This window comes from Gymnodraco acuticeps, unplaced genomic scaffold, assembly GCF_902827175.1.
Source record: "Gymnodraco acuticeps unplaced genomic scaffold, fGymAcu1.1, whole genome shotgun sequence".
Lineage (NCBI taxonomy): Eukaryota > Metazoa > Chordata > Actinopteri > Perciformes > Bathydraconidae > Gymnodraco > Gymnodraco acuticeps.
Window position 1 is genome coordinate 613,885 of NW_022991001.1, and position 23,903 is coordinate 637,787.

At 41.4% G+C, this 23,903-nt stretch overlaps 1 protein-coding gene across 4 annotated transcripts in view; it reads left to right on the forward strand.

Moving 5' to 3' along the window:
• The first annotated feature begins 254 nt into the window (after positions 1–254).
• ago3b (argonaute RISC catalytic component 3b) overlaps positions 255–23,903 on the forward strand; it is a 31,253-nt gene continuing 7,604 nt past the window's right edge. For 2 of the 4 annotated variants that reach the window (XM_034235984.1, XM_034235985.1), the window contains exons 1-15: positions 255–425; positions 597–886; positions 14,007–14,190; positions 14,331–14,451; positions 15,080–15,288; positions 18,283–18,419; positions 19,853–19,987; positions 20,258–20,345; positions 20,426–20,573; positions 21,358–21,477; positions 21,576–21,719; positions 22,261–22,427; positions 22,944–23,128; positions 23,313–23,472; positions 23,690–23,780. In XM_034235984.1, the coding sequence (XP_034091875.1) occupies positions 868–886; positions 14,007–14,190; positions 14,331–14,451; positions 15,080–15,288; positions 18,283–18,419; positions 19,853–19,987; positions 20,258–20,345; positions 20,426–20,573; positions 21,358–21,477; positions 21,576–21,719; positions 22,261–22,427; positions 22,944–23,128; positions 23,313–23,472; positions 23,690–23,780 (1,908 nt within the window). In that variant the 5' untranslated portion in view covers positions 255–425; positions 597–867. The remainder of the gene's footprint in view (positions 426–596; positions 887–14,006; positions 14,191–14,330; positions 14,452–15,079; positions 15,289–18,282; positions 18,420–19,852; positions 19,988–20,257; positions 20,346–20,425; positions 20,574–21,357; positions 21,478–21,575; positions 21,720–22,260; positions 22,428–22,943; positions 23,129–23,312; positions 23,473–23,689; positions 23,781–23,903) is intronic. The other 2 variants (XM_034235986.1, XM_034235987.1) reach the window with 1 other exon arrangement.

Consider the following 23,903-nt stretch of genomic DNA (forward strand, 5'->3'; position numbering starts at 1 on the left):
AGGGATGCCATCTCTCCTTTTGATTATTATCTTCAACATGTTTTAATGCTCTTATGCCTGACTATTTTAATTTCTATGTTATACACATTTTTTTCTTCTTAGCATACTCTTCTCTTCTTGTTTTTATTAATGTTTTGGTTTATTTTCTTGATATCAAAGCACTTTGAAATATGCTATATAAAATTCAATAGGACAGACTTGTGCTTTTATTTTGACAGGGTATTCCGGATGTCTTCATTTCATATTCTCGCTAGCTTTACATTAGTGAGCAAGAGGGCGGTGTAAGTGCAGATTTCAGACCGGGTACTCGCCAATACCGAGGAGGACGCCGGGGCAGTGAACCCCTTATATCTGTTTGATAAAGAAGAACAACTCCAGGATATTCAAGTTTACCAACCGGGACGACGGATTCAGCCAGTGACAGGGTAAATATTCATACCGGTGCTTTGTGTCGAGTTGCCAGTCAGTTGCTAGTTGTCGTCGGCTAAAGCTAACTGTCGCTGTTAGCTTAACCACCGTCAGTTAAATTTAACCAACTCCGAATAAAGCTGTCACAAACAATTCCAACTCCAAACATGACGTCGTTTTTCTTTCAGATACAACATAAAGAACTTCCAAAGACGGATTGGGGTACATTTTGTACTACTTTGAGCTGTCATTTTCGGTAAGGCAGTTCGGTGGGGAAGAATACTTCCAGCCGAGGGGACCCCTCAAGCGGCCCGCTTACACTCAGCAGAGACCGAAGCCTGGGGAGCAGGGAACCGCGGAGCCGGAGTGCGGCGTGTCGGCCAGCGGGTAGCCGAGTCCTAACCTGTGCGGGGAGAAGTAATCACTGGGCGCCGGGTCATCCGGACAGAGACCTCATGAATGGAAATCGGAACAACAGGTGGGATCCCCCGACTAACCGCCATGCTTAATTTGGTGTTCAGGTGCTGCACTTGAGTTATTTGCAGACAGTGTGCAGGCTAGACACACGTTAGACCCCCATGATTGCACATTTGGGATCGGCAAGTTGATATCAGCATAGGTTGTAGATGTACTCAGATCTTGTAAATCAGTCAAATTAGAAGTACCATAGTGTAGGAATACTCTTTAACAAGTACAAGTCCTGCATTCAAAAATGTTACTCGATTAAGAGCACAACATAATTAGCATACAACAAATACTTAAAGTAACAGAAAGTAATAGTACTCATTATGCAGATTGGCCCACTTCAGAAACATATATAGTAATGGATTATAATGATACATGTGTCACAGCTGGTAAAGATGGAACCTGTTGAATGACTTTCTATACTGCAGATGTAACTTAAGTCATATTTCAGTGATGACTATATTTCATATCATTATTCCACAAACTGCAAAGTACTGAAGATATTAATTAAATGTAGGTGAGTAAAAGTACACTTAACTCTGTATTGTAGTCCGGTAGAAGTACAGAGTAGCAAAATAAATTAAATACCCAAAGTATACAATGTCCTCCAAAGTGTACTTAAGTACAGTACTTAAGTAAATGCACTTATTTACTTTACACCATTGGATATAAATTGTTAACACTGTGGCAGTGGTGGAAAGTAACTAAACCATGTACTTAAGTACCATGTTGATGCACTAGTACTAGATTATTTCCTTTTTATGCTGTTTTATTCTAATTTAGAGAAAACTATTACTTATTTGATAACTTTAGTTACTAGATGATTTTCATAAATATATTATTGATAAAACATTTAAATTAACCTTTCAATTATGTTGTAGTATTATACATTAAGCTGAGGTTTACAAAGTAATTAATTAGAAACAGCTCCACCTTTAGCACTTGCTAAATTAAAATTATAAACGCATAAAGAATCACTAACTATAATCCAGTTATCCAATCTATATGATTCTACAGTACTTTCACTTCTGGTACTTAAAGAAGAACAATACTTTGATACATTTACTTAAATAATATTTTAATTATATGCCTTTTGCTTGTATCAGACTATTTTTGCTCTGTAGTATTACTACTTTTCTCAAGTACACTAAATGCAATGTAATGTAAAAGTACACAATCTGAATACTTCCTTCACTGTGCACTGCACTGCATCATGGGCACTGGAGGACAAGCAGCTCAGCTTGAAAACCCCATTCAAATTCCCATCTCCAGCTCTAACAGTCATAATATACTGGCTTTATTGTTACTCAACAGAGTTTTACCGGTCATATTTGCGCCTCGGTGTGCACGTGTGTTTGTAGGTATTCCCCCAAACCAGTCCCGCAGGCTTTTCTGTATCTTCTCTACGTCATTCTCTTCCTAGCTGTCAGTGGCAGGTGGTGATCCCGTCAGGTGTGCTTGAAGCCTGAGAGGGGCTGACTCACTTTCAGTTGTGTGTGTTTGTGGGTGTGTGTTCATCTTTTTTGAAGGGCAGGCTTTCAAACCAGCTGCTGCTATAGTTACCCTAGCTATTGAATAATGTTCAGTTAACAGCTCCCTCTCATAATTACAAATCAATTGAGCGTGGATGGACTGTCAATTTACATTGGTTGCCAAGGGGCACACATTGTGAGAACAAAGCTATCGGAGAGAAACATACATTTAGCAAACAGTGTCAGCCTGTCCAAACCCAGAGACATGTTACATTTATAGTGTAAAGTAAACATAGAAAAGCTGTAAATCCTCATGATTAAGGAGCTGGAAGATAATAATGTTAATCATAATTAGCTTTATTAAAGGGGCCCTATTGGGCTCAATTTCTGACTTTTTATTTGCATTTAGTGTCTCTCCTGGGACATGTCTCCATGCTTTAATGTTCAAAAAGCTCTTTATTTTTCTCATACTGCCTGTGCTGCAGCACCTCTTTTCACCCTCTGTCTGAAACAGAGCCCAGTCTGCTCTGATTGGCTAGCTGTAATTGGTCAACCTTAGAGATGTCCCGCCCCTTAGCCTATCACCTACAATGTGTTGGAGCACTGGCCAATAGAAGCTTCAGTGTTACATAGTAAGGTCACTATATGAGGTCAGTGTTTCCCCTACCATTGTCTTGGAGGGGCGCTGCACCCCGCCAACGGAGCCCTGCCCCCCCCCTGAAATTCAAGGTGTTTAAAAAATGTGTTTTAAATTTGCACCAAATTGCAACTAATCTATATCTACTGTCACTTTTCACATTGAACATGTGCTCTTTATTAAATAAACTAAACGCTTTCATTTGTTGTGAGTTTAGTGTTTGTGACCCTAAGAAACACTGATGCATTAATCAATAACAATAGTCCACAGATCCTCTCTCTGCTCCAGATGATTTAAAAAGTATATATCCCAATGCTGCTGTCTTAGTTGAGGATGTTTTCTACATTTCCTCGAAAGAAAATCTAAGTTGGAATTGTGTGTGTTATTGATGATTAAAACACCTTTCTTTAGTTTTTCATAAAACTTAAGACATTGAAACAAAATCGTTCTACAGAAAAAGCAAGGAGAGGAGGACTCGCTATGAGCCTTTATTTTGTCAGTCATTACCGGTCATTACACACAGAACTAACGGGATCTTCTTAAGGGCAGATGTAGTTAAAATGGATTGATAAAAGTATTAAATAGACAATATTGAAAAATACCTGATAATAAAATAACCAAAAAATACTGAAAGCATTGGAATGACGTGAAAATAAGAAACTGATAGTTAAAATAAAGTTAAAAAAGTTACATTTCATTAAGTTTTCTGGCTGCCCCAAATCATTCACTATTCGCATATAGTCCAATATATAAAAAGTTTGCCAGAATGTATAGTGAGAAATATTAGGGATGGGTATCGAGAACCGGTACTAAGTCAATACCGGTACCTGATTGGACGGTATCGGTATACCGTTAAGCCGCTGGACAAATGGTGCTGCTATCGGTATATGTGTTACGTCTACTTCCTTAGTTTAACTTTAAACCATTCTGGCTGGTTGGGAACCCTCATCCCGTGTGATGTATCCGGGTTGAGACCCCTCTGATTGGCCACTGTAAATGCCACTCGTCATCTCTCTCAACAGCGCTCTTATTATAGAGAACCGCAGTGACGTGTCCTAAAACCCGGAAGTAAGTTAGCATTTTTAGCACTTCCGGTTCCTTCGTCATAAAGCAATGCATTTTCTCCATAGGGTTTTGGAAAATAGCTCGAAATAAGGTCTGTGGTTGACACAAATTTAAGAGATAACTCACGTTTTGTTCTACGATATTAAATACATCAGCAGTGACCCCACTGGTGATTTTTGAAGAGTTTACGTGTCTCAAAAACGATGGTTGTTACCGAGTGGCTGAATAGGACTACAGAAATTGTCGAGGCCGTTGTACGTCATTACGCCTAAACACTCCCGCTAAGTTTGTTTTCCCCCGTGTTCTGCTTGAAAGTAAGTACCTGCCTATCTTTAGTATCTGTAGTATCTTTAGTATCTGTATATCTATATCTGACCATTAGAATCTGTATTTTTGAAATTGTCATTTTTAACACCGTAGTTTTACAAATTATAGAACAATTAATTACCAGTGTTTTCCAATTTTACTCGGCAGTTCGTTTCGTTGGCTAACGTTAGCTAAAGCTAGCGCTACTAGTTAGCTACGCAATGGTTTGTTGCTTTGCTCCGGGTTGCAGCCACAGGTCTTCGCATGAAACGTGCTCGTTCTATCGTTTCCCGGCCAATGTTTTCCAAAGGAGAGTCTGGATTCGTGATATGAGGTAAGCTGACGTTAAATTTTTGTCCATGTCACGGTGACATTTAAATGATGGGTAGTGACTGTATCGCCGTTTTAGAGATGGCACTGCTGAAAAGACTGCAACATAAGTAAAGATAATGAATACATCCTATTAAAACCTGTGTGGCTTATATGATAAGTCTAATTAGTACAAGCAGCATAACGTTTCACCATGTAACTAAAGATTGTAGTCACGGAAATCAGTTTGACATATTGAACTAATAACAAATCACCTCTGGCTGGCAGAGAACTCTCTGCTCCATAGCTTCTCTTGGACGTAAAATCACATGTACATTTTACATTTATATTCAATTTAATATTCCATCCCTCACATACTTTTGTATATATAATAACTTATATTTTGTTTTTCTTGTTATGCTGCTGCAACACAAACATTTCCCAAATTGGGATCAATACAGTAATCTCTTATCTTAATTAAGAAATATAACTATTATAATTAGTGTAGCAGCTGACACCTATTTTGAATATGGATTAATCTACCTTTATTTCTTTAGTTCAATTTTGATCTATAAAAATGTCAAAATAGTGTAAATGTTCACGAGACTTATCAAAGTGCAAGGTTATATCTTTAGATGTTTTTGTTTTAGCCTATGTACTGTATGTCTTAATGCTCTTATATGTGACGGTGTGACTTCCATGAAACTAATATTTTATATCTTCCCAACAGACGAGCTGACAGGAAACCTAACACTCTAACAACCACAACATTACAAAGGCGAGTAAATGTAAATTAAAAACGATTCACAATTTCTTAATTTCTTCTTCTTTCTTGCAGTGAGGTGAAGCTGACCTTGCACTTGGTGCCAGTAAGGATGCTCCTCACGCAGGCTGAATGTTACTCCTTCCTTACTGACACAGAAGCCCTTGATTTGCAATGCTTCACTAATTGTGATTTCCCTGGCTCCGTAGGGACACTTTACCTCCAGACCATCTGGAGATGGCCCCAACACTCCTGATTGGGAGGGCCACAAACCTGACTCATGGACCTGCATCTGGGTTGCAGTGGTGAATGCCCTGACGCCCTCACATTCATTCATAGTCCCCCACTGTACAGACAAAACACCATCAAGGGCCTGTTGTTGCCCTAGCACCCTGGCAATAAGGGAAGCAGTCACACGCTTTGACCTCAGGACAGCTCCAAAGTTGCTGGCAGTCAACCTTCCTTTCCTGAACAAATGCCAGTTTGGGTTGGTTCGCTGACCAGTGTAGCCACCTGAATTGCCCTCTGTTGCTCCTCAGACAATGCCATGCTTGCCACAATTGCCTCAGGTCCCTGATGCCCAACAGATTTGATAATTTCAGGAACAGTAAGTGTTTCCAAGCTGTAGTGTTCCTCTTCTGGCTCTGGGGAGAGAAGCCAAGACATTTCTGATAACCTGCCCCAGAGTCTGTCCCTCAGCCAGTCACGATCTTCGGAGGTGGGCTCTCTTGTCAGCGGGTTGAATTAGTTATTGGTTGGAGGAAATAGCTCCTCCACTGAATGCGTACGTTTAGCTGCCTTTGGCTTCTTCCACTGACAGGGGGTGTCAGTGCAGCTGAAATTGTGGATGGCAAAGATGGCTAATGCAGCCGCATGACTGCATTTCCATTCTCCACATGGGCATTCACATTTTGTGGAGAGAATTCCCTCTTCTCCTGTAGATACCTGTGGTGGTGGGATTGTTTTATTATTTAAAATATATTTACATTTGTAATGCCTTCCCAATTATCCCTTTAATTGTTTATAGCCTATACTGTATGTTTATTTCATGGATATTTCTGTGTTTTCTGGTGTGTAATAAAGATTTAATGTGACACATAAAATGGATTTGTTGATGGGAATTAATGTCACTAATGTGAATAAATTAACTCTAGGTTAACGGTACTCTTGCTATCACTACTCACCGACACTATAAACCTTGTCCCTCATGCTAGCCTTGACAACACCGGTAAGCACACCTTCATCTAGGCTGCACTGTTGTACGTGTCCTGACTTGTAGTGGTTCTCTCCTCTATCTACACTTCTTGTCATCTTTGGAAAACGATATCAGACTGGTCATTGACAGCCATGACTTCTAGTTAAATTCAGTGTGGCTAAAATGAAAAGCTTTGTTAAAATATGCAAGCACGTGGAAGTCAAAGTCAGCTTTATTGTCAAAAATTCTACATGTGTTATACATCCAGAAATATCGTTTTCCACAGTGTGACATGTATACATAAAACAAAACAAAAAGGGCCTAGATAAACGTGGTATACATTAAACAAACAAAAAAGGGCCTAGATAACCGGGGTATACAGTTTAAAATGTTAATAATATATTTAAAGTGTTCAAAGTGCAGTTTCAGTGCAAGTCAGTTGAAACTATCTTAAATTGGCATGACGTTGAAGTCGTGCGACCCTGCTGCTGTACTAGCTTGTAGTTCGTTTATAGCATAACGTTAGCATTTTGCTTCTGGCGACTAGATTTATGATTCAAAAATTATAAAAGTAGGGTTGACATGTGGAGATTATCCGGCTGAACAAAACGTGATCCCTCTCTTAAATGTGTGTCAACCACAGACCTTATTTCGAGCTATTTTCCAAAATCCTATGGAGAAATTGCATTGCGTTTTTGACGAAGGAACCGGAAGAAGTTTACTTCCGGGTTTTAGGACGTGTCACTGCGGTTCTCTATTGTTGTGAGACTCCCGCAGGCATGGCGGACAGAGCGAAGCGATCGAAGGTCTGGGTGCACTTTAAAAATGTAGTGGCGATAGTGCAAGGTGCAATCTATGTACTCAATTAGTTGCTTGTAAAGGGGGTAACACAAGCAACTTAATGAAGCATTTGCAAACGAGACACTCATTGAATCTAAAACGGTGCAGCGTGCGTATTTGACAGCCTAAACCAGGCATCCTCAAACTACGGACTCCGGTCCGGATCCGGACCGAACCACCACTGTCTCCGGACTCTGAGCAAATTATACTTTTCATATGTATTATCTCTCTGTATTATATGTGAGACATCGCCACAACGCATTCGCAACGAGTCAAAATTCTCCGCTATGTCCACTGCAAACAGCGCTCTGCATGTCTGACTGTTCCACTGTGTTCCACCTGTGTGTGTCAACGCTTTGGTCCAATCACATTCAGCATCCAGTCAGCATTTGTTTCCCCCCAAACAATATGCGAATCAGAGGCACAGTAGGGCGGGTCTTCGCGGAATGCGGGTGGGAAAAATGTTTGTGTCTCTTTCAACCTGTCTAAGTCAGAGCGAGAATAACAAAATAAATAAATTCAGAGCAAGAGTTAACAGCTCATCTAGTTCCATCTGTACTGTAGCTAGTAGCCTAGTTTCACCTACCGGGGTGGCAACTGAAACCCTAAAAATAGGCCCTGCCACCCCAGTTGGCAGCTTTGTTTTGAAAGAAAAGTTGTGGCTCATCGGACATTTATGAGAGAAAGTCTCTAATGTCCGAGTGCAAGTGAATGCAGCACAAGATGCACGTCATGTAATCCCTCCCCCGGTCCTGGCGCGAGCGTGGACATACGATTGGCGGCGATTTCATTTTGAACTGGACGGCGCAAAACGAGAAGCATTCGGACCCAAGCACTGAAGGAATGAGGTATTTGCGGTCTACAATGACAGAGAAGAGACTGTCAAGTTTGGCTGTACTCAGCATTGAATCAAAACGCACTAAAGCTGTTGATCTTAATACGTTTGTGAGGCGTTTCGCTGAACAAAATGGTAATCGCCGCAGCTGTAATAGACATGTCAACTTGATGCTCTGCTCACGGATGAGCATACACAACTATTAAGATGATGACGTTACGTGTGTAAATATATTTTTTTCTTTGAGGGGGTCTGCCCCCAAAAAACTGTTTTAAGTCCTGAGAAAGTCAAATAAGACGGTGTGTAAAACTACACTGCCCAGCCAAAAAAAAGTAACCACTTTGATTTAACTAGACCAGTAGGTAAGGACTTTCCACTGGATAATAACTGCAGTATAAAAGAATGCATGACTGAAGTGATGGAGACCATGTTGAAGGCAAACAAAAAGAGGAAATAACAGGTCAAATCAAGCAAATCCCCCTCTCAGATTCCACAGCAACCAGAAGAACATAAATACTGGCTGGTGATTTGATTCATCAGCTTTGTGATGGAATAAAAAATGCACAGTGCATTTCCTTAGCTGTGGGTGAGTCCACTGACACCACTGACAATGCTCAGTTGCTGGTGTTTGTGAGTTTTTATGATGAGGCAAAGGGGGAGTTTGTTGAAGATGTGTTGGGCCTGACGAACCTCAGTGGACACACAAGGGGGCAAGACATTTATAAAGCAATAATGGGAATGCTGAATGAAAGAGGGTGCAGCTGCCTTTATTCATAACTGTGCAGCTCTTACACTGCGACTCTGAGGGGTCAAGCACAGACACAATAACAATGAAAACTGCTGCATACAGATTATTTTAGTTTTTGCAACCTCGTGTTAAGAATCTTGTTGCAATTGTTTAAAAGTTTGAATGACCGTAATAAACGGACCTTTGTCTTATTGAAACATTTATTTTGGACCTTTAAGATTTGTATTTGAGTACCCCTGGCCTAAACAATGTGGTTGCTAGCGATAGTGCTAATAGTGCTAGCTGGCTTCAGCCGCGCCGTGTGTAAATGTGACCTGAGCGAAGGCTCGCAGGCAGGTTAGCTGCTGCGCACGGGTAATATGGTTCGTTTACCTGAGTGAAGTCTTGCAGGCAAATCACCGTGTCTTTTTTTTAGTTTATTAACACTGACAGTGTATTCATGTGAGCTCCTACACCTATAATAATTTGACCTTTCATTGAATGCTTTATAAACCAGTTAAACTTACAGATGTCATTGTGAATTAGAAAACTGCATTTAAATGTTGTTAAAGGTCAACGTTTCAATGTATGGTTCAGCAATTGTTGGTCGTTTACTAGGAATTGACATATTTTAAGCTCAAATACTTTGTTCTATGTTTAAACCTTCAGACACATTTTGACGTGTTTCAGTTCAGCACATCATTTATTTTGTGATGATTTAAAAGTACAATCCAGAATAATATACGTACTCGCCTTTATCTTTTTGCCATCTTAGCCTTTTTACCAATTTCTTCATATCACAGTTTTGCATGATGTCACTGTAGGACAATGTTTTAAGGATCTCTTGTCGAGCTAGGTTGTCAGTTTGAAATGTCTGGATGAAGATGTAACTGATTTACAATTTAATGTTAAAAAATGCCTCTTTTCATCCTCTGTCTGAGGGAAAACCCCAAAAAGCATGATAGGGCGAGCCAGGCCCCTTTAAGATATGTTATTTAGTTTTGTCTGCTTCTGAGAAGCTAATGTATAAGTTATACAGTTATTTCTGCAAGAACATTACAATAAAATGACTGTTTAATCTTCACATCTTGTATTCATGTCTATAATTTTGAGCACCAAATTATTGAAAAGTATCGAAAAATACCGATAAGCGGTACCGGTATCGATAACATCCTAACGATACCCATCCCTAATTATGATGCATTATAATACTAGGGATGCACGATATTGGTTTTTTGAAACCGATACCGATAACTTCCTGCTTCTAAAAAAATTTTTACGCCACTAATTATTTGAACGCGATTAACGCATGTGTATTTTTTTTCCTCGGCCGCCCCGTAGTTTCAGAGCGCATCGAGTTTAAAATACCATCTACAAGCTGATGCTGACAGCCCCGCTCCTGTCGCCCGCTTGTGGCAGACAGGAGTATTAGACTTAGTATTAGACAGACATATTTGCATGTCCTCACTAAGCATTATTACATATTAATTTAATATCAAAATGGCCAATTATCCCAAAATGTTGCTGCTAATATAATCATATGCTTGTCAACTTTAACTGATCAAAAAGAAATTCTGAAAAAATACTTGAATTATCTATGAAATTGCAATATTGTCCCTCAGTTTGTTTCAACCCCGTCACGCCATACCATTTACCCTCCTATTAAAATAATGGATCAGTCCAAGTGTGATCTGCATTGAGGGAATTACATCACAAAAGTGTCAGTTTATTCTCTTACCTATATTTCAGTTTTTGTATTTTCAGATTTAAGATTGACAAGCTCAACATTTCAACTTATAATTAAGTACACAAATGACATCACTGCTATCTCTTCAGAGAGCTGAAGGTGACCTGTGCAGCAACACATTTCAATCAATATTTGTCAATACTAAGAGCTGCTAGATTGTGCTGTTGTGATGGAATATGTAAGGAGAATAAGAACATACCATGTGGTCCAGCTGGAGTTTCATCTGCCTCCTGATCCCTGCCTCTGTCCCTCTTTCTGATACTTCATCTTTATTCCTCACATACATTTCTTCTTCTTCACTAATGTCTTCATCTCCTCCTCCTGCTCTGACCCTCCTGGTCTCTTCATCTCCTCCTCTTCCTCCTGCTCTGACCCTCCTGGTCTCTTCAGTGAACTCTCTTTTCCTTTTCCTCTTTCTGTTCGTCCTGATCACTTCTCATATGTCTTTTTGTTGTTGTTGAATCACTCCTATACTCTGGCCTGCAAGAGTCTACTTGTGAAAAGCACTGGTACAAATGCTTGTATAACTTTACGCGATAGGGCCATGTAGCCTAGCTAATAAGTAGCATATCATATAACAAAAGTATTGATCAAGCGCACACAGGCAGCTGTGTTTGGATCCAGTTTTTACAGTAAAGGATGTATCCTGGTTTCATTGATCTGGCCTCATTGCTGTGATGTGTAGTTTACGTGGATTTAATAGTAGGCTACTGCGTAGTTTAGCAAAGTGATCGATCTCCCAGCTAACGCTGTCTGCGTAGTATTTTGTAACGTAACGCCCCAAACAGCGCCCGTCTGTTAAACGCTATCGATTCAAACGGCAGCGTTTTATTAATATTTAGTTTCAAGCTCTCGTCCTTAGTAAAAACAAAACTAGTGGTTAGGGAAATGCTCCCAGGGGAAGCTGACTGGGACAGCTCGCTCCCTCTCTGCAGCGGTGTGAGCCGCGGTCTGTGTGAACGCCGCTCCGCAGTTTAATGCAGGGCCGTAGCTGCGTTTTTAACGGGCCTAAAATTATATTTAAAATGATTCACTTTTAACTAATGTAATGCTTGTTTTGTTGCTTGAGAAGCTTGTGGAAATAGTGTAGGTTTGTTTTAGTACAGTTTTAGGGAAACAAAAGTTAGGGGGGCAGCTGGGGGGGAAAGGCTCTACAGTGGGGGGGCAGCTGCCCCCCCGTAGATCCGCCCCTGGGCGCGAGCGAGAGAGAGACCTTACGTGCATTGTTGTTGTTAGCATCTGGTGCTAGCTAGCGGATATACGGAGCTGTTTAAATGAAAACAGAGGTGCGACATTTCGCCACAACTGCGCCGAGCACTTGACTTTATGCAGGAAGTCAGACAGTGGGACATTGTACGAAAAGTCAGCACACTCAGCGTCAACATGATTGCAGCGTCCAGGCAGCTCCGGTTCGAGCATATGCCTTGAGTTGCACATAGCTCCAACGCCCATACCACCGACGACATGTTTGTTTACTGTCCTGGCTTCACGGCCGCACACCATTTACGTCACAGCCAGGCATGAGTTAGGGAGCGCTGGATTTGTGAAAAACTCCCCTCTTCCTAAACCACTAATTATACCACAGTACTGGCAAAACGGGAGGAGCCGAGTGAAAAACAAGCGCCCCTCATCCCAATCCACCCACACCGCAGTATTTTTTCTTTTTTTTCACCCAAAAAATATATTGTATTTATCGGGGCTATTAATACTGGTATCGGGTTTATCGGGATGACGTCATAATTCCTAATATCGGACCGATAATTATCGGGCCGATAATTATCGTGCATCCCTATATAATACCCTTTATAGTCTACTCAGTGTCCCAGAATCATGAACATTAGTGTACAACTGATGGTGACTAAGCAAACATTATATACATCATGAAGGAAACGTGATGTAAAACAATATGTCTATAATGTAAGCAGAGCAGCCTACAACACAAACAACCACATTGTTTTATTAATTTGAGAGAAATTATGCTTTTATCACAGAAATACATGTCTGTACATCATATGGATAAACTAGCAGCTGTAGATCTTGAAGGTTTACATTATGCATCAACAATAATGTAATTAGTAGTACACAAAAATCCCCAAAGTAGTGTCATAAAGGTCTTTTTTATGTTGCTCATGAGCTTACTTTATAGTCATCCATATATAATTCCTTTTGAAGTGAATAGGGAGTGGCGAGTGATTCTAGACACAGCCTTGGTGACTGGAGCTCCAAGAAGATCAGACAAATCTGTTGTGCTCCCGTTTGCCTCCTCCATGTCTTTAGTTGCCATGGAGAAACTGTAGCAACACGGGCGACATCACCATAGGAACGGCACAGGGGAGGAAGCGACCTGAGGATGCATCAGCAGAAACAGAAGTGTCTCTGAGTGATGCTTGGTCAGGGTCAGCCCCGGGGCCTGACTGCTGCTCTGTACCACTCATTTCACGGCTTCATTCATCAGGATTTATTTTTCAGTCACACTTTTGTACTTTCATTACAAGTTAAACACTCGGAAACAGAGACTCTGTCATGTACATGTGTGTGTGTGGATCCTCTGAGTCACATCTATGGAAATAGTGTGGTTGTGTGATTTTCTCTTCACCGACTGTACTTTCCACTTTGTGTGTGTGTGTGTGTGTGTGTGTGTGTGTGTGTGTGTGTGTGTGTGTGTGTGTGTGTGTGTGTGTGTGTGTGTGTGTGTGTGTGTGTGTGTGTGTGTGGTGTGTGTGTGTGTGTGTGTGTGTGTGTGTGTGTGTGTGTGTGGTGTGTGTGTGTGTGTGTGTGTGTGTGTGTGTGTGTGTGTGTGTGTGTGTGTGTGTGTGTGTGTGTGTGTGTGTGTGTCCACTCCTCCAGTCTGGCACAGGCCATGTCACTCAGAAGAATTCAGTGATCGCTGAGCTCTATTTATTTGAAATGCCACGTAACTCCGTAACCTTCTGACATGTACTTTATCAGAATGACGGGGGAAACGGCGCCGCTCTGTTTGTTTCAGTTTTGTCAGTTTGACATGAGGAAATCTTTGACGTCCCAGCACCCAGCGTCTGCTCTTTCCTCCATATTTACCACTTCCTTCCTCTCTGAGCTTGTCTGAAAGGGGAGATCTCGTTCATGATTACTGATCTGGGTATAGCGATTGTAAAAAATGGTGATAATTTTTGAAATATCGAGGTAGATAGTCTAATATACAAGACAGCCAGAGTGCGACATACATTTTTAACCATATTTTGGCATGTGTCGTTGTAGGAGACGTTGGAGCACCCGCTGAAGCCCAAGCACTTTTTGCGTTGCCACGGCGACCTTGCTATGGCACTCTCGGCAAGCCCATCAAGCTTCTGGCTAACTGCTTCCAGGTGGATATCCCCAAGATCGACGTCTATCTGTATGAGGTGGACATCAAGCCAGATAAGTGTCCTCGCCGGGTCAACAGGTAACAGGAAGAGCTTCAGACTGCACACTAGGACAAACAATAGCACTTTATTTATCCCTGAAATGTCTTTGAGCTGTGTAAGATTAGATTCATACTTGATGTTGATTGGAGATGTGGGTCTTCCCCGGGGTCTTTGTCAGGGAGGTGGTGGACTCCATGGTTCAGCATTTCAAGGTGACCATCTTTGGCGACTGTCTGCCAGTTTACGATGGGAAGAGAAGCCTCTACACTGCTAGCCCACTTCCTGTCGCCACTGGTGGGGTAAGACTCTTCACTTCAGTTGATGGGGCCAACAAAGAACTTCACAGTTTAGTTGGGTTGTAACAAATATTATAGCTGTAAGGTTAGCTTCATTCATAATGTTTACAATAAACTTGTATTGTATTATACAATTTGAATGATTGCATTCCAGTGGTGGCTGCGTAGGATTGTTTTTGACTTGTATGATCCAAACATTTACAATAAATCCAGAAAGTAGATCTTCCCAAAATCCAAAACATTTTTATAACTACCAAAATGATCTGCTTCAATCCATATTTGTTAGTGTTCCGCCCTACAAAAACAAGTTATAGTGTTATATTCATGATAGAAAGTTTATTCCCAAAAAATAAACAACTAATTTGATCTGAATGAATACTTTATTAAAATGGTTTGTTTGAGGATGTTTCATTTATGTATAGAGTGATGACGGCATATTCAATTACAACATGCATTTGAAGCTTCAAACTCAAATGAAACAAACAAAACATTTATGGTTAAATGATGTGAATAGCTTCTCAAGTCAACTTTTCAATTAGAGCCTTAAACCCAAATCTACCAAAGTCATATTTAACTGTGAGCTTTTTATCATTGATCATTCAGCCGCAATAACAGTTGTTTTCCTCTCCAGGTGGATCTGGATGTCACCCTGCCAGGTGACGGTGGAAAGGACCGCCCGTTTAAAGTCACCATCCGCTTCGTGTCGCTGGTCAGCTGGCACATGCTGCACGAAGTCCTGAACGGACGCGCTGTGGCCGAGCCCGTGGACCTGGAGAAACCCATCAGCACCAACCCTGTTCACGCTGTGGACGTGGTGCTGCGACACCTGCCCTCCATGAAGTGAGTCTCCTCCCTTCTGCAAAGAGTTGTTTTTCAAAATAAACACTTTTTCTTTTATAAGAATATTTAAAGGAAAGGAGAAATTCTGATCCCCAGCATAAATACTTGAAATCGTATTAGGAGCTTAGTTTAGCTAAATATTTAAAGAGCCTGTGACACGAGTTTCCCCCATCATCCAAACCCATCAATTTGAGTAAATATTGTCCCCTTGAAAACCGTTACTGAACTGATTTTGGATATTTGTACTTTGATAACCATTAATCTGCCCTTCAATGTTGACCATTTCCTGGATCTGCTCGGGGATTCTTCAAGTCCCGCCAAATTATGTGTGATGTCATTGCGGGCACAGCGCTCCAGCTGCACCGTTCAGGATCCCAGCATCTGCATGTAAACGCACGATGGTGCACATAGCAGCAAGCTCAGACAGCTCAGACAGTTTAATTTTGAACGTGTCTGAGAGCTCATATGAGGCTGAAGGATCGGTTTATGTTGTATCTGTTAGAAGTTTATTAGGTGCGTCAATATGGGCGATCATACGGTCATGTAGCCAGTGGTGGAATGGGACTAAAAATCATCCCGGGACTCTCGACCGGCCCACTTCGGTACCGCTAGTAAGTTGTCAACGGGGGGAGTGGGGGATGTCAGGGGCGGCGGGTGCTGTAGGCTAGGAAAGGCTAAGCCTTCCCAAATATTTGTGTCACTGCATCCTGGTAAAATACAAATATAATGCAATGTCTGTGTCTTTGACATTAGCGCTGCCAGCCACCTCTGCCCTGTACTACGAAGCCAGTTCAACATACACTGGATATGTTTGAGTAACAAACAAACTAACCACAACAAACTAACAAACGAGATCTCGCTAAGCGGTCCTACGACGCTGGTTATCAACTCGGTAAATCAAGCCAGGATTTCTCTCACCAGCTGAGAACGCGTTCACGTGAAAGGGGCGGGGTTAGCTACATTTGACCAATCACAAACAGGGACAAGTGTACTGACAGCGCAGCGTCATACTTCATTAATGAAAAGTAAACTAATATTACACAAATATGAGCTTTAAACATCCATGACTTTAACATATAATCCAGGATACAAGCCACAGAGTTGCTGCAAGGTGAATACAGAACAACTGGTTAAAAAATAACTACCGAGTGTTTGAAAGCGTATAGTTTTATGATATCGCTGCCCCATCTAAGACACGAGTGGATCTGACTTTAATTACATTTGTCTCGAGTGTTTCGTCAACATAATGTGTTGCTTAAAATAATACTTCTGCATACAGTATGTGACACTGTAAGTGTTGCACGGCTGGAGAAGCTGACTCAGATAAGGAAATATATGATATATTATGATATTATATGATCGATGATCTGATTGATGATGTAATATGAATGATAAGTGCGACACGTCGGCGTCTTCTCTGCATACGGCAGTTTAAACTGTATTTCCTTTATCCTGTAATATGACTTGAGAGATTTAAACTCCGCACACTGAGTTGATCTCTTTTCTATAGACGCCGGAGGCGGGTAGCGTCAGGTAAAAAAAGTTATTTAGCCTTCCCAAACCTGAGCCTCACGCGCCGCCTATGGGGGATGTGCTAGTGACTTATCCGACCGGCCCACTTCGGTACCGGCCCACTTCGGTACCGGCCCATCGGGATTCGTCCCGATGGCCAGTCCGCCACTGCACCCAGCCCACGTAAACTGTCAACGGGGGGAGCCTCGCTGCGGGGAAACGGTGGACCTAGTGTCTCGATCGGAGTGGGAATAATAATAATAATAATCCGTGCATTTTATCCATTAATTTCCCCAACATTGTGGTGAAAAAACCACACGTTTAATCCATGTTGGTGTACTACAACTACAAAAAGCATCGGTTTGTTTTCTCATCAGGAAATGCAGACCGGCTCAAACAAACGATTTTTAATCATCATTCTCACGATCATTTAATGTATCATATGTTCGCCGAATTGACATGAAAGCACTAATAAATGTAGTTTCATCCACTTGAGTTTACAACTACAAAAATAATCGATTTGTTTTTATATCACATCCTACGGGAGGAAATTCAGCAGCTCTCACTACCGATTTGTAATCCTAATTTAATCATCATCTTCACCACGATCATTTATGTTTATGTTCGCCGAATTGACATGAAAGCACTGACAAATATGAATATACTGTAGTCAACTTCATTAAAACGTTATTAACGTGACTAAACTCAGTAATTCACCATTTCTACGCATGACAACACACTTTGTCCGTGTTTGGCTCTCTCGCCGCACAGTGAAGCGTTCCCGCATTGACGTCACTTCCGGCTTCCCCCAAAACTTCAAAATGAGTCGAAGGAATTTCCCGCGATGTTCGAAATTATTGATATTTATCGGAACGGTATCGCAACTTCTTTTTTAAACTGACGGTTCGAGATTACTAGTAGCCCAATATTGTTGTATAGTAGTATAATAGTAGTTGTTGGGAGGCTGTCACAGGCTCTTTAAGATAATTACCAGTTTCTTTGAATCAAGATAATTAAGATGACTATATCCTGTAGATGTACGATATTACAGATTGAGTTTCAATGGCAGGAAGTTGAAGATAAGAGTTTGAACTCAATGGCACTGAATAAAGCATGAGAGATTTCTCTTCCTCATGAAATATGATCCAAGGATAGTTGCATCCTGGAGCTACTGTATTACTTTATTATTCAGTCTTTTGACCACAACATAGTTATATATTGTGATAGATGCGGAATGTGGATTTTTTTTAAGTATGGGGGTTTGAAGAAACATTCGCACATGGATAAAAAACATTGTTGATTTAATATACCTCATAATATGCCATTTGGGAAATCTATAACCAAAATAGCTTTTAGTAACATGAAGGATTCCATTACTCAGGCAGCATTAGTGCTTCGCTGCACCCTGTGAACCACTCTGCAACTCAAACTCCTGGTCTATTTGTGTGCTCCACTAACATATGCCTTTGTGAACCTCATCAGGTACACGCCTGTGGGACGCTCCTTCTTCTCCTCCCCAGAGGGCTACGACCACCCGCTAGGTGGAGGAAGAGAGGTGTGGTTCGGCTTCCATCAGTCAGTACGGCCAGCCATGTGGAAAATGATGCTCAACATTGATGGTGAGAAAGCATATAGAGGAATCGTTTTTTGGAAATATGTAAAAGTGAATGATATATTGATATATTTTTTTTTTTTTTTGCTGAGTTAGATTGGAAGATAATAACACTTAAGTCTTTGAAGTAAATGTAGGCTACAACCAGCGTTTGGTTAGCTTAGCTTATCGTAAAACTGGTAGACACAACTTTCTGAGCTCTTTCTAAAGTCATCAAAACCCCACCTGCAAGCTACTCTAAATCTCACCAAATGATATATATTTTCTTTATTTCTTATAAAAACCAATGGTTCAGAACAACACTAAAGTTTTGAATGTGCTCGACTGTACTAGTATTGTCATCACCACCATCAACCAGCAGATACTTGAAGAAGTTAACGTGCCAGGCAAAGTCATCATATGGATTGTCTAAATTGTTAGGGTTATCCTGTTAACACGACCCCTGTCTTTCCTGGGATAGACATCCCTCATCTGTAGCTCCTCATGTGGTTTCTTCCATTCTTTTCCCCCTCAGGTTTTTTTATACCAAAGTGTTTCCCTCTCCAAAGCATGGGTAAAAACGGACAGAGGGTGCCTTATGCTAATGTGTGTTTTGAGATATTTGGCTGTATAATGAAATTGACTTGACTTAAATGGAAATCTCTAGAGTTCCTGTGAGGTTGATTATGGCCCAATTCCAAACTGACCCCTACACATTCCCGCTCTCAGCTGAATGAGGCTCCTTCTTTCAGGTGGAGGGTGTATATACAGAGGCATGCTTTGGGACAAACTCCCCTCTCCCCGGCATGTACTTTTCGTACATTTCAAATCAGTCTCTCTCGGGAAAAAAAGAAGAAATTATAACAACATTCAAAAACTATTTAGCAGTGTTTCTCTTTTTTTTGTAAACCTCTTTTCACATTTAAATCCGATGTTTATGAGCTGCTTGGTTTTTGCAACCGTCCCCGTACAAAACTTTACAAGACTTGTACCATTTTGTAGACACAAGTTTATATGATCCTAAGTAAAAACAATAGAAATAAAATGCACAGACCAATTTGAACAGTGTGTTTCATGATGGATACAAACAACATTGCACATGGTTAGGTAGGGCAGCTGGTTAAGTCGATGCAAACTAAGCTGTTGGGGGGCTTCATAACTCCCACTCCCCACTGGCTGGTTTGGAATGACACCTAATGTGGCAGATGCTCCACACGAACGCTCAAACGGAGTGATAGTGTGTAGGGGTCGGTTTGGAATTGGGACTATACTTCCTTTTCACAGAGTAAGGCTAGCTGTTTTCCCTGATTCCAGTCTTTATGCTCAGCTAAGCTACCCAGCTTTGGGCTGTACCATTTGGGTAATCTCTGTGTCTCATGGCTCTAAATAAATCCTCATCCAGCTGCACCTGAGTTATTGCCTTCATGACTAACAGTTTGATCTCCTCTCTTATCTCCTCAGTGTCAGCAACAGCGTTTTATAAAGCCCAGCCAGTCATCCAGTTCATGTGCGAGGTCCTGGACATTCACAATATTGACGAGCAGCCCCGCCCTCTCACCGACTCCCACAGGGTCAAGTTCACCAAAGAGATCAAAGGTACGTCACCGAGGAAAGGCAGCGCCTGCGTTCACTGAGCTGCAGTACGAGGAGACCATGCACTGCTTTGTGTGATAGCATCAGAAGATACTTTGACTTGTTGATGTTCTTGTCGACTATTCAGTGTTTCTTTTTTTATTTGATGCATAAAGGAGGTACAGATAAAAGCTGAATGTTGGTCAAGTAGGCATCTAAGCCCTCTCAGTTGTTCCACTCTAATGAATAAAAGCTTCAGTCACCTAAATGTTGCTTATTGCCCTGACTTCACAGGTCTCAAAGTGGAAGTGACACACTGTGGAACCATGCGTAGGAAGTACAGAGTCTGCAATGTGACACGACGCCCCGCCAGCCTCCAGACGTATGTTTTCGCATCGCTGTAGCTGTTAACTCACAATCAAAGCTGTCATTAACAGATTGTTGTCGCCTTCGAATCCTCAGGTTTCCGCTGCAGCTTGAGAGCGGTCAGACAGTTGAACGCACCGTGGCGCAGTACTTCAGAGAGAAGTACAGCCTGCAGCTCAAGTACCCCCACCTGCCCTGTCTGCAGGTGGGCCAGGAGCAGAAGCACACCTACCTGCCCCTGGAGGTAAGGACTGACATTTAAAGGGATGCCGTGGCCAAAGCTGGTCAAATCAGTTTTTGGAAGATACATCGTAAAACATTTCTTTTCATTGTGGATGGTAACGTTTTAAAGACAAGACAGTTTTAGTGTAAAACAATATTCGAAGTTTACTGTTTCAGACAGTAGAGGATCTATTTTCTCATAATCAAGTATAGGTGTCATATACAATAAATCTTTGATTCATATCCAACAGACAGCTTGTAACGTTTGCCTCGGCATGTGTGAAGCTTAGTCTGGTTCCAGACCGCTAAAAGTAGCCCATATCTCAGATCTGTTCGGATAATTTAATTAAAGAATGTCAGGAATTGTTGCTGAGATGCAAGTAACATTTGGGAAATGTGACAACAATAATACAAATTCAAGCTGAATGAATGAACTGGAACAAAATGGTAATTTCTTCAGAATCAGGTTGGATCAAAAGAGGGATTCATTCATTCGTTCAACCTTTATTATTTATTTTATTTAAACGTGTGGAATTATTGAGGGCATGTTCTCATTTTCAGTAATGTCAAGAGTACAATAAAGGAAGAATAAATACACAAACAAATAAATATGAGGTCAAACTATAACATGAAAGAGAGGTGTAGTTTTCATGCATGGTTTTAAATCGACAACTGAAATGTAAAAAGAAAATGCAGCGTCAAAGTTACGTAATTGTCTCAAAGTTACTCAGGACTTTAAGTCAACTACTTGAAGGACCAATGTGCAATGTGATTAGCCTGAAGTTGAGCTGCCATTTTCCATTTAGGTGTGCAACATTGTACCTGGTCAGCGCTGCATTAAAAAACTGACAGACAACCAGACGTCGACCATGATCAAAGCCACAGCGCGCTCTGCTCCAGACCGACAGGAGGAGATCAGCCGGCTGGTGAGTGTCCTGTGCTCATCAAACTAAACGGCACAAAGCTTCCTTTTTTTCTTTCTTCTTTTTTCTCCTGTAAAATAAATAATGCCCTCTCCTCTCAGGTGCGGAGTGCAAACTACGAGGCAGACCCGTTCGTGCAGGAGTTTCAGTTCCGCGTGCGAGACGAGATGGCTCAGGTGACGGGCCGCGTCCTGCCGGCCCCCATGCTGCAATATGGCGGCAGGGTGAGCTCTGAACCCTTTATGGTACCTTCCCTTTAAATCACGCTTCATATGCATGTGTGTGTGTTTTAATGTGTGTGTTTGAGACACTTGGGTATCCTCCAGTTGGTCCAGAAAATATCAGTCAGTGTGATTCTTGCATAATGAAAGTTTGTTATCAATATGACCTATTTATAAACTGAGACACCCATCCGGTTGTCTGTGGAGACCCTGTGACTTAAAAAGAAAAGAAATGTATATCTGATTTGCTCACACTCTGATTGCATCTCTTTCATCTTTTTCTATAAATGCGTATGAACTTTTGATATTTGCTGTTTTGAGAGATCATAAAGAGAAGCTTTTTTCATAAAATGCTCTGTTTTGCATGTCTGCAACACAATTCTGTTTTCTTGCAATACACGCTAAATGCATGACCTGATCCGAAAACAATTAGTCTTAATGCCATGATCGGCCTTTTCAAAGAATCACTTGAGCTTGATCTCCCACTGGCTGCCTGAGCTCTTTACACCTTTGAATCCAAACACTGTCCTGTCCTCTGTACTGTACGTCTCTGTGTGACTACCAGCCCCAGGAGATCAACCCTGCACTGTCGTTGCAGAACCGCACGGTGGCTACGCCCAGCCACGGCGTGTGGGACATGAGGGGGAAGCAGTTTCACACCGGAGTGGAGATCAAGATGTGGGCCATCGCCTGCTTCGCCACCCAGAGGCAGTGCAGAGAGGAGATCCTCAAGTGAGTTCAGCAGAATGACTGTTTGCCCTAGTTTAGGCAAGGCCACACATTGTTTAGGTAAGCATGAAAATAATTTCAACTGCAACAGTCATATACAATGACATTTTAAATACATTTAACAAAAGTCATTAAAAAGCCATGAGAAAATGTTTTAGTAAAACAAACTAAAATAGAATCAGACAGGTATAAAAAACAATAATAAAAGTTAGTGTTACATAAGTTTAGTTAAGTTGGAGTGCTAAAAAATATACACATTAAAGGAAGGATAATGAACATTTATGGATATGAGATGATAAGAAATGTCAAATGCATTTCATCTAAAACACATTTAGAAAATGACCAAGTATGACAGAACAGAGTTGTTATTATGACATTTATTTTTCTGAGAATTGAAAATACACTTCGAACACATATTTACTCCTAACAATAAACATGCGATGATGTTAAAAACATAAGGCTGGTCCTTTTGAATGAAAAGTGTCATGTAGGGTAATGTGTTTCTTCCTTTATGTTCAGGAGCTTCACAGACCAGCTGCGTAAAATCTCAAAGGATGCTGGGATGCCAATCCAAGGCCAGCCCTGTTTCTGTAAATACGCCCAGGGAGCCGACAGCGTGGAGCCCATGTTCAGACACCTGAAGAACACCTACGCCGGGCTGCAGCTCATCATCGTCATCCTGCCGGGGAAAACACCCGTCTATGGTACAAAAATGAACATTTGTATAAAACAATAGTCTGTGTGTGTATAGAAAAGTGAGATCTTGACCTCTTGACCTGACATCATGTAGCCTCAATTCAGTCGTATGATGTTTGTGAGGCATGTAAGTGCATGCATTAAAAGTGATTGCAGTGTTTTAAAGGAATATCCCCTCTCTCTGACCCACAGCTGAGGTGAAGCGGGTGGGGGACACCCTGCTGGGCATGGCCACGCAGTGTGTGCAGGTGAAGAACGTGGTGAAGACGTCCCCTCAGACCCTCTCTAACCTCTGCCTCAAGATCAACGTCAAGCTGGGAGGAATCAACAACATCCTGGTTCCACACCAACGGTAAAATCCACACGGCAAGAAAAGATCCACTAAGAGCTTGTTGGACCTTGCTGCATGGACTTATCGGCCTCCTTTTATTAGCATTTAAAGATAATTGTATCACCTCGTCACATTGACATGTTCTTCTCTTGGCTCACTCTGTTTGCTGTGAAAACACTGTGTTGAGCCATGACAGATTGATGGTGAGGTAATGTTGTGTCTCTTGTTGTCCACGCAGACCCTCTGTGTTCCAGCAGCCTGTCATCTTCCTCGGGGCCGATGTCACTCATCCTCCAGCAGGAGATGGGAAGAAGCCATCTATTGCAGCGGTGAGACGTCACTTCAGAATCAGCCATTTGGACAACTTGTATTTTGCTCTTAACTTAACCTACTGATATCAGACTGTCTCTTGCCGGAAAATTCATTTTATCTTTATTTTGGACTTTAAAGAA